The sequence below is a fragment of the Arachis hypogaea genome, chromosome 19 (assembly GCF_003086295.3).
Source record: "Arachis hypogaea cultivar Tifrunner chromosome 19, arahy.Tifrunner.gnm2.J5K5, whole genome shotgun sequence".
Taxonomy (NCBI): Eukaryota; Viridiplantae; Streptophyta; class Magnoliopsida; order Fabales; family Fabaceae; genus Arachis; species Arachis hypogaea.
This window is the reverse complement of record NC_092054.1, coordinates 151,940,973-151,952,606: the sequence shown is the minus strand read 5'-3', so window position 1 is coordinate 151,952,606 and position 11,634 is coordinate 151,940,973. Positions and strand designations below refer to the sequence as shown.

General features: G+C 37.0%; 1 protein-coding gene across 1 annotated transcript; it reads right to left on the bottom strand.

Moving 5' to 3' along the window:
• Window positions 1–18: 18 nt before the first annotated feature.
• On the bottom strand, window positions 19–3,755 carry LOC112779920 (zinc finger CCCH domain-containing protein 14). The gene is made up of 3 exons (XM_025824270.3): window positions 3,286–3,755; window positions 2,833–2,893; window positions 19–977 (listed from the first exon to the last, which is right to left on the bottom strand). Exons 1-3 carry the CDS (start codon window positions 3,371–3,373, stop codon window positions 248–250), a joined length of 879 nt encoding a protein of 292 aa, XP_025680055.1. The 5' UTR covers window positions 3,374–3,755; the 3' UTR covers window positions 19–247.
• Window positions 3,756–11,634: the final 7,879 nt, after the last annotated feature.

The window sequence follows — 11,634 nt, the reverse complement described above, 5'->3', positions numbered from 1 at the left end:
CAGAGCAGAAACCAAATCTTGGACCAACAATTTAGATACGTGGATATATTAAAAGTTGATGATGGTAGAAGATAACAAAATATTAGAAGCTAAAATCAGATAATGTGGCACATTGGAAGCTAATTGACAAAAATTTCAACTAGAAAATTCTGCACAATTCAATCCTCACTAAAGAAAACCACGTAAACTAATCATAAGTGTTTGTCCTGAAAGTGCTAAGAGAAAACAAGGGCAAAGGAAACATAAATCACATTCCACTCTTGCGTAATTCTTCTATTCCATGGGCAAAGTGGCACTTCTCCCCGAAAGTGCAGGAGCCTTTTGAAAATTTTTCACATATCTTGGTTTTGAAGTTGTTTGAACCAGGACCATATGAAGTGACATTCTTCTTTGCAGGTCCAGCAGCCGAACTAACATTCAGAATAAGTTCGTGGACCATGGAACTTGCTTGTTTGATCTGATCAAAACTTCCTTCAAGCTCAATGTTTTTAAGGTTAGGATCAGAATCATGTTCCCTGATAGAAAGTTTTGCTCCTGTTACACGACAGATTTGCTTCGAGTTGATACCATTTTTCCCAATAACAGCCCCAGCAAGGGAAGCATTGATGCTAATCTTCGCGGTAGCTGAGGCGCCAAAGCCAGCAGCAGCTCCATGAGCTGGAGTCTCAACTCGCCCACCAATCCTTTGTCTGTCTTCATATGAAGGCATTGTAGGCTTGCCAATCTCCCACTCACCATGGGCAAAGTGACATTTGTCACCAAATTTACAACCTTCGCTTGAATTATACTTGTTGCACAATCTGGTTTTAACCATTGGAGGAGAAGACCCATCCGGGAAAGATGGAGGAACAGGTGGTGTTCTACTAACTTGAGGAAGAGCAGGGTTGCTACCAGCATTCATCATTTGAACGGTTTTGATGCCACCAGGAACATAATGCAAGAAATGGCATCCCTCACCAAATGGACAGCCAGAGGTGCTGCACATAAGATGGAAGTGTTTATACATCAGATCAACATACTAACAAATAACAATACAAAAATTGTGTAGATAGAGCCAGATCTAAGTGAACTGCAAGTGTAGTTCTTTCAATTGTGAACAGAAATCAATCCTCCACCAGAGTTGCACGGCTTAAGATAATCCCTTCAGAATGCATAAACAATGCTTGCCATTAAACCTAACCTTACGTTTTTATTTAATTGAACGAATAAAGACTTTCCTTTGGTTAAGCATATACCAATTGAATATTATATGAGAAGTTTTAGCAGAGCAAACCACAGATTTAACAGTGATAATGAAATTAAGCAATAAAATGATAATCACAATGACCACAGAGGAATGTCCAGACTTAACAGCACATCACAAACAAGACGGCACCCTAGAAATAATCTAGTTCTCATCACAAAATGAAAATGTGAATGGGGGGAAGAAAACTGCATGGCTGAGATGATATTGCTTAAATGGAAAAATCTAGGTGCCTCTGCATAATACAACATATCATAAATTTTAAATTACTTTTCATTCTCTTATAGAATGATCTAATCATATAGTAGTATAGTACAAACAAATTCAGTTTGGCAAACATAAGCTATCATCTCATAAAAAAGAAACTTATACTTCAGGTTGCAATCAGACACTATTACATGAAATTGCAATTTAAAGCCTCATACACCAATGAAATAATGTATATTACGTCCCATTGAAAATGCAATTTCAACTCTCCTACCTCAATGGATTAACGAACCTTTTAAAGGGTACATATACAGCATCATATAAAAGAAAAATAGAATATATAGGTTGAATAATGCCACGTTTTTAAAAGAAAAGCAATAACAGAATTAAAATTCTTAAGTACCAAAGATTCAGCATCAAAGAGTATTTTCTCATCTTCAAATTGTTTTGAGAAACAACAGAATGATTTCAAACTTTAATATTATGAAACAAGATAACCAAGGAATCAAATTGTATGGCCAAATCAACACTAACAACATCCTACAACCCAAATGCATTATTATACAAACATGTAAACAAAACCCTTCATGCAGCAACACTGCCAAAACATGGAAATATAATCTATCTGGAACAATCTTCCAATCAGGAAGCTAGTCTAGAAACAAAATAAGCCAACCTGCAGCATTTAAGTATTCTTGGGGGCATTTGGGTGCATGAAAGACCCGAGAAACCGATCTTAAAATAAAGAAAAACTCTTAATACATAATTTCCAACGCCATATACCTGATACGGACTTTAGTTTCATTCATACTACGATGTGATTTCATATATAAAAGCAAAAGCACGTATATTTAAACAAATGAAAAATTAAAATCAAGCATAAAACAAAGATTGTTCTGAACGCAAACAGAAAATGAGAGGTCAAGCAATATGGAATTCAAACATATCCAAAATGAAGTATGTTATGAATGCTTCCAATCAAATTTTGTTTTGTTCTCTTGATAGAGCATGTGTTAAGCCATGCAGTGCTCTAGAACATTTCAGTGATCTGCATCAGACCTCTTTACTTGCAAAGAATTGTAGTGTATTGTAAATGTGGATCAAGTTTTGCATCCGATAGAATGGCGTTCTATTTTATTATAGCCTGGCAAGCACTTAACAGAACTTTTCTTGAGAATCAACAATTTCTGTTCATAGTCTTGTTGGTTATCATGGATTAGAAGTAGAACCTGTATCACAGCTCTGACTACCCAATTCATTAGTCAAATCAAATGGATTATGCTCGGTGAGATTGTTATCAGGATTTTTCCGCAACACCAATGGAATTTATAAATATATGTAATTGCATTAGATTTTATTTTAGATAAGTTAAAGATTTGAACCTGAAAAACTTTGTGCAAGGCTTCAATTTGCTTCCTAAACCAGTTGGAAAAGACTCCATTTCTGTTACAGAACATTAATTAAGTCCCCTCCGTTAAAATTTGGTTAACCTTTTATGCTTCAAACTTAAATAACATCCAATAACCTTTTCTCCACACCCTTACTTCTGAGTATTTAAGCAAACATCAGCTCATTTATATTCAAGCATACGGATTATTCTGCGAGCATATAATAATTGAAGAGTCCAATACCCAGGAACTCAACACAGTACAGTTTATTTTTTTTTATTTATTTATAAATTGTAAATAACCTAATTGGAGCTAGCAGGTAAAGAGGGTAATAACAATAGAAGCACAACAGAAACATAAAACAAGTGCAGAAAACTTTAATGGGGAAAACAAAAATATAGAGGTGGAAGCATTGTGTTGAATCCAAAGAGGAAGGGAAAGACGAACCTGAAGCTGAAGGTGGCCTGAATTTCTTGGAGGCGCCATTGCCGGTGCCGTTGAAAGGGTGTTCGTGCCGTCCCCTTTTGCGATCCATTCTAGCTCCAAAAAAAAAAGGGAAAAAAAAAGGAAAAAGAAAAAGAAAACGCTAACCCTACCCTAGCTAGGGTTCTACCAGCTTCGATATTCCAAACCCAAGGAGAAGAAGGAGAAGAAGCAGAAGCAGCAAAAAACAAAGAAGAATGAAAGAGGGTCGTCACCCACTCGCTCACTCGCTGTAATTGAATTCACGTGCCGCTCTCTCTGCGCCTCATCTCATCTCATCTCTCTCATGCATCGTTTATTTATTTATTTTTTAAAAATTTGCAAAATGAAGGGAAAAGGGGAATATCGAGAAGAAAGGAAAGGGTGACCGCCACACACAATCGCGTGCGCCCCACGTCACGTGACATCATCGCTTGCTAGTTGCTACATCATCCAAATCTATTGTTTTTTTCCCTTTCCGCTTTATGGGTAACATGACGGGCCAGGCCCAACTCTTCCACCTTTTCTTCATATTGGATCATTCGGCTGATATTTTTGTACACACCAAAATGAAATTTACCGTACCAAATAAAAAATTAGTTACAAAATCAGTTTATTTGTATATATATTCCAACATTTTCAATATATACTTTATACAATTCACTGTGTGTATACGTAGAGTATTTATCCATTTTGGTCCTAAAAAAATTTCGAACCACATACTTTAGTTCCTAATTAAAATTAATAATTAATTCCGTCGGTCACTTAGATCCTTGACTTCGTCAATTCTAACGGAAGATAAAATGATATCTGACAATTCTAACAGGGAACAAAATGATCCTAACAACTCTAACCGGGACAAAATGATCCATAACCTTTTTTTTTTTAAACGACATTATTTTTCTCTAATTTTCATCGTATTTTGCATAACCCTAACATTCATACTCTCTTTCTTCACCTTCACAGTCTTCTTTTCCATCTTTTCCTTCCTCCTCTTCAACTCCAAGATCAAGTTATGGTGTAACTACCACGCGTGTCGCACCTACCACAGCATGTCATGGACCACACACTTCCTAAATCTCTGTGACTGGTACACCCACTTCTTCTGCACTTCAGCCACCAGAAGCATCCACCTCCACGTCCTCGATAACAGCATCACTTCCAACTCCGACAACATCCACCACATCCTCAAGACCAAGTTCCACAACTACTCTAAGGACACGCCATTCTCCACTCTCCAGCAAGCAATATAGATTTTTGGACATTAGGACATCATGAGAAGATTCTCTTTCAACATCATATGCAAATTCTCATTTAGAATGGACCCCGAGTGCTTCATTCCTTCTTTATCGGAGTCTAAGTTGGCAAACAGTTTCGACCTCACATCCGAGCTATTAGTACAATGAGCAATGTCGCTGTTGCCGCTCATATGAAAACTGAAGCAATAACTGAACATTGGTTCGGAGAAGAAGCTGAAGAAAGTGATTGAAGTGGTAAACAATGTGGTCATGGAGATAATAGGGCAGAGGAGGAGAGAGATGGCGACGGGTCTTAACAAGTCAGACTTGCTGTCTAGATTTATGGGATCCATCGAAGAAGACAAGCACTTGAGAGACATAGTCATTAGTTTCCTGTGTATGAATTGGTTGAGAACAGGTTGAGGATTTTTCTTCTTGTGAACATTGAAATTACAGAGTGTGCATTGTGTAGCTTAAAGTTACAGTGTTAGACTGTTAGTGTTATGTAAGATATGATGAAAATTGGGAGAGAATAGTGTCGTTTCTGAATAGAGGAGGTCAGGAACTATTTTGTCCCTGTTAGAGTTTTCAAGGACTATTTTATCCTCTATTAGAATTGACGGAACAAAGAATCTAAATGACTGACGAAATTAATTATTAGGGACAAATCGAATAATTAAATTTAGTTAAAGATCAAAATGTCTAGTCCAAAATTCTTTAAAAATCAAAATAGGTAAATATTCTATAATTATTTCACCAATAGACTCCAAAAAAAAAAAAAAAGAAATGGAAATGTTTTTCTCTTTCGCTGAACTCACCCCGAGACATCACCAAAAACAATTATTTCAATTTCCAGCATGTGGTATATCAAGTGTTTGTGTTTGATAATGGCAACAAATATTTGAGAATTAAAAAAAAATGTGCAATGCAAGCTCATAAGTGTTTGTGTTTGAGTTTCTTTTAACTGAAACCCGAATGTGATGAACAAAGACCATTCAATCAATAACCAAATATAAACTTTAAATAAATCTTAAATTGCAATAGAATTTTTTTTTCCAATACTAAAAATTAGAGATTTATAACAAAATATTTATAAAAGTGTGTATGAAAGAAAATAGAAGAAGAGAAGAGAATGAGAGTAAAAGGGGAGTGGAGTCACCTCTACCCCTCCATGATGTGTGTAAAATGATGAATCTAAGAGTCTATTTATAAGCTACTTAAATTACAAATTCAAATGAAATTACAATCAAATGCAAATTTTTTAACTTCTTCTAGATGATTCTTGTAGCCTTAATTGATTGTTAATTGTGGCTTGACTTGGACTTGTGAAATTTTAATTCTTTTCATGGAGGCTTGAAACATTGAAGAATAAATAAAGGAATTGGAGTATTAGAAGTGGCCCAATGTGGAGTGTTATTGAAGTGGTACTTTGGTGACAATTTGGGCTTTAGCAATCTTGCAATGTTGAAATATGGGTCGTTCGTGGCTCCAAACTGCATGTCCACCATAGACTATTATATATCATTGGAAAGCTTTAGAAATCAGCTTTCTACCGCCGCTAGAAGCATGTCATTTGGACCTCTCTAACCCAAGTTATGATCTCTTGAAGGTACAGAGGTCATTCTGGCGTGCTTGCAGGAAATTTGGCCCAGCGTGCCACGCCCAGGCACGCCTAGCCGCATGCCGAGTACGTAGTGATGAAAGAATAGTGATTTGCACCCTCAAATTAAGTGTCCAATATAGAGTGTTATATTTGGTTGAAAAGCTTTGGAAGTCTACTTTCCAATGGCACTAGAATCACCGCATTTGAAGCTTTATACCTCGAGTTATTCTTGTTGGAGTGTGGAGAGGTCAGGGTTGCAAATCCTCATTGCTTCTCTTTGAATTCGTTTCCAATTCTTATGCCACCTTAGGAGTGTGCTTCCTCTATTAGTGCTTTTGTTGCTTCTTTTTTTATCATTTCCTATAAAATTCATTAATTCAAGCAACTAAAGTAATATTCAATTTAATCATCAAAACACTGCTATAATTAAGCATTATGAATTAATTTTTTATATGAAAAAGTATAGAAAAACACATCATGATGCACATGCATCACAACAACAAACTTAAACTTTGCTTGTCCTCAAGCAAACAAAGAATCATGCAATACAATTTGACAATCCAAGGTGAAAAGAGAAGCAATTTAATGTTCATGATTGGCTAGTTTACTATGTATGCAATAATCACAAAAGAAATTCAAATGATTGATGTTTCTATCTAGCTCACTTCATGAAATCTTTTCTTTATATTCCTTCCTTGAATCAAGCTTTTCATCTTTTTCTTAGCTTAGCTTCTTGGGTGCTTTGCACCATTAGTTAAAAGCTTCGACTCTAAATGCTTTGTTTTCAAGTATTACCACTTGATACATAAGCACCACAAGCATTTAATTAGAGGACTCTTTAAACTCATTTGTTTCTTTTCTTTATTTTCCTTCTAATCATTGGTGCTTAGAGCCTTGAGTTTTGAGAGAGTGCTTTGCACTTGAGCCTAACATTGACTCTAAGTGTTTTATTTCCAAACTTTTTACTTGATACATAAATACCACAAGTACTTGACTAATAAATTATCATTGGTACTCAGAGCCTTCAACTTTCTCCTTTTTCCCTTTTTCTTTACTTGACTTAATTGATTTGTTTCTTCAAGGTTTTTAAAATTTTAAAAATTTCATAAAATGTCCTATATGAAAACTTCAATTAAACAAATTCAAATGCAATTGAGTAAAAATAGTCATGCTAGCCTCCCAATACTTATATGCTCCAAAGCCATCAGAAATGAGCCAAAAAGCCCTCAAAATCGCGAGCCACGTGACTTTTTAATAAAGTCACGCGCAGGGACTTGTGCGTACGCACACTTGCTGATTTTCCTCCTGTGCGTACGCACAGAAGTTGTGCGTACGCACACTTGCTGATTTCCATCTTGTGCGTACGCACAGGATGTTGTGCACACGCACACTTAGCTGTGGGCTTCTCCTTTATTTTCTTCATATTTTCTCCCAATTGCATGCTTCTCTTCTACTCTTATCAAGGCATTCCAACCTATTACACCTGAATTACTCATCAAAATCATCAAGGCATCGAATGAAATGAAAGTGAAATAAAATTGATTAAAATAAGCATAAAATAGCATATTTTCACAATTAGGCACAATTTAGAGAGAAAACACAAAAGTATGCTATTTAGATGAATAAATGTGGGTTTATATGATGAAATCCACTCAAATCAAACCAAAATTTATCGTCAAATATGGATTCATCAATTCCCCCACACTTAAACAATAGCATGTCCTCATGCTAATGACAATCAAAAGAGAATGGTAAAAGGGCAAGCAACTTATTTAATGCACTATCTACATGCATGCAATTATACTAAATGTTACCTATTCATACCTATACTAAGGTTTCTATTGAGTTTGGCAAAAACAAACAATAGAATTCCAATCAATCCAAAATAGATCATTAGGGCCAAGTCAAGGAATTAATGCAATATAATCAACATCCAAAGATTTGATTTGAAGTTTTCAAAAATTAATTTGGCAACTTGCAAGAAAACACGAGATAAGGGATGGAATCATAGAATTGAGTGATCGAACCCCTCACCGGATGTGTATATGCTCTAGTCGCTCAGTTTTTAGGGCTTAATCACTCAATTCTCCTTTAGTCATGTTTTCTAGGATTTGCTAGTCATCTAAAAATCAACAAATACTTGATGCATGAATGCAAATATCATGAGGTCTTTGGAGGGTTGTAATGGGGCTAGGTAAGGGTAGGATTAATATGGTTAAGTATCCCACCTAATCCTATATTAACCTATCTATACAAAAGAAAAGAACCTAACTTTCCATTCATCTCCTTTTTCACATTCAGTCATGTATCTTCTTTCTAATTCACACACATATGCATCCTTTATTTACATTTTTATTAGGGATAAGTACTGTTTTGGCCCCTAACGTTGAGGGCCAGAATCGAAAACGTCCCTGATCTAATTTTCGACTTAAAATCGTCCTTAATGTTGTATTTCATTTTAAAATCGTCCTTTCTAATAAATTTTTTTAATTTATTCCAAAATTACCCTTACTTTAATAAAAAAATATAAAATAAAAAACGCGTTTTGTAGGGGGGAGGCAAAGGGTATACGAAGGGGGATGGGGGACGGCGCCGGCGGCGAAGCTTGGAGGGGAAGGGGAAAGGACGTGGGGTTGGGGGTTGGGGGAAGGGGAAAGGACGTGGGGTGGAGGTGGGGGGAAGGGGAGAGGCGGAGGGGGGAGGGGGAAGGGGAAAGGGGAAAGGGGGGAGGGGACGGCGGCTGCAGGGTCACCACCTCGCCGCCTCTGCCTCGCCGCCTCGCCGCCTAGCGAGCCTCGCGGCCTCTGCCTCCTCCTCCTCCTCTCATTTTCGCCGCTTCATCAACTCGGGTCGTTGCGAGCTTTCCCTTCGCGGAGGCGCCGCTTACTGCCGCGTTTGTGAACCGCCGCCGTGCCCTCGCGCTTCACCCTCCTCGTCGAGCCGTTTCTGCTCCTCCTCGCCCTTGCCGCCGTGACCTCCTCGTCGTCGTCGGCTTCCGCTCCGCTGCTCCTCGCCGCCTCTGCTTCTTGCTTCGATCTCTATTTCTGCATCGTCTTCTGCTTCTTCTACTTCTTGATTTGTTGAATCTTTGATTTGTTGAATCATTGTTAGTTTTGAGTTGTTGGTTTTCTTGATTCTGAATTTCTTGATATCTGAATTGTTGTTTGCTGTTGATGGAAGAAGTTTGCTGATTGATCTCTGTTTGTTATTTGCTGTTGTGTTGGTAGTGGTGGTGGTGGTGGTGGTGGTTGCGTTGGGGGGAAGTGGAGGGGACGCGGGGTGGTGGTAGTGGGGCGGGGGTGGGGGAAGGGGACGCGGTGTGGTGGTGGTGGTGGTGGGAAAGGAGACGCGGGGTGGTGTGGGGGGGTGGGGGGAAGGGGAGACGGGGTGGGGGTGTAGGGGGAGGGGAAAGGGGAGGGTATTTTTGTCCAAAAAAATAAAAAGGACGATTTTAATACGAAAAAAAGAACGTTAAGGACGATTTTAAGTCGAAAATTAGATCAGAGACGGTTTCGATTCTGACCCTCAACGTTAGGGACCAAAACAGTACTTATCCCTTCTTATTATCATCTCTTTTCTTTTTCTTTTTCTTTTTCTTTTTCTTCTTTCTCTATTTTTTTTCAAAAAAATATACACTAAAATTTCTTTTTTTCTTTTATCATAAAAAAGAGATGCATATGTTTTAAGTAATAGATGCATGAGTGTTTACCCATTTTTCTAAATTTTCACAATGAATACCCAAAGTAAACTTATAACCAATGTTTTCCCAAAATTTTTCCCACACTTGAATAACACACATTCCTTAACCCAAGCTAATCAAAGATACAATTCATGGACATAAATAGTTTTTCACTTAGGAAGAATGATGCGCTCCAATTTAGAACTAAAGGGGATTTAAAAGGTTCAAAAGTGGGTTACAAAGGTAAACGTAAGGGTTGGCTATATGGGTTAGTGAGTTCAATTTTAAAAATGGCCTCAATCATACTAAATGCATTCAAAATATCAAATATAGGATATAAAGATTCAAGCAAATCTAAGATCATCATAATCATGAAAGAGTATAACACACAATAACAAATTTTGTGGTTGAAAATGTGCAACCACACCATTAAGGCTCAAATCTCACTAGGTGTTTTATTTTAACTCTTTTCTATGTTCCATAAAAATACTTCAAGCAAGTTGAAAAACAAGTTTTCAAATCTAATCAATGGAATGCTCTAAAAGAGATTTCTTGAAAATTCTTTATTGTTTTTACCAAACTTATTTTCTATACTAGGCAACATGCAAATGCAAATATTTACTACAATAAAATTATAAGCAAGCAAAGATATGTATATATAAGCAAACTAAGCGAAGTGTAATGCAATAAAATACCAACAAATATTCACAAAATTCATAACTACTAAAAATTAAAAAATAGTGCAAAGTGTTGAGAAAGAAAAATTTACGCCCCAAAGTTGCGGATTCTCTCCCACACTTAAACGTTGGACGGTCCTCCGTGCATGCACATGATCCAGGGATAAAGAGATGTGAGGCTCCACCTTCAGCTGATGGGCACTGGGGCTTGGGTTGCTGTAGAAAACAAATAAACAAGAATTGAGAAAGAGTTCATCTGAGTGTGGTATGATAAAAGATAATGTGTGTATTCTAAGTGTGCACGATTTAGAACACACACGTTGACCGGGTAAAACGGCAACCACACAATAAAAAAGAAATAGCATGTGTTCCTCAATTAAGTAGTCTAGGTTGCAAGTAAAGAATAAACAAGAGATAAGGCATAAACAAACCTAAGTGACTACAACTAAAGTGAATTGAATGTATGCGATATTAGATATTGAAATTGTGCAAGTAAAAGCGCAAAATTGATATAAAAGGCTTAATTTTATTGATACGGAAGGGTTTGGTGTGATCTGCCCAGTTATGGAGTTATGGCGTACAAGACAAAAATGTGGGACAGATTTTTCTGACTCCAGGGTAGAACAAGTCGGACCCATCGAGTTCTTTAGTCCGAAAATTTTGCTTCCCAAGTTGCATGGTCCGATTTGCAGCTGAAGGAATTTTAAAATCTGAAGCGTGCAAGTCGGACCCTCCGTTTTGCTTGTTCTGGGTAATTTTCTTGAACGTTATGGGGAACCAAATCGGATGGTATGACTTGGTTTTTTATATTTTTTTGAATCAGGTTAACCTAATCGAAGGGTCCAATTATGTTTTATGGAGATATATAAAAGTGTGTAACTGAGGGAAGAGATCTAGTCGCGTATTCTTCTCTTTCTTCAACGTCTTCTTCTCCTTCTTCAACGGCTTCTTTTCCTGGTTTTTTCTTCTTGCTGTGTTGCCGTTTCATGAAATCAAAAAATTTATTAGTCAAGTTCATGTTTTTTTTTTAAGTGACTGAGAGAAATGAGTGACATAGTTTTATTAAAAGTATATTATTTTGGTCAAATTTTGTTATAAACATCTGAAGGAGTTAAATTTGTTTGTGAAAATCCATTA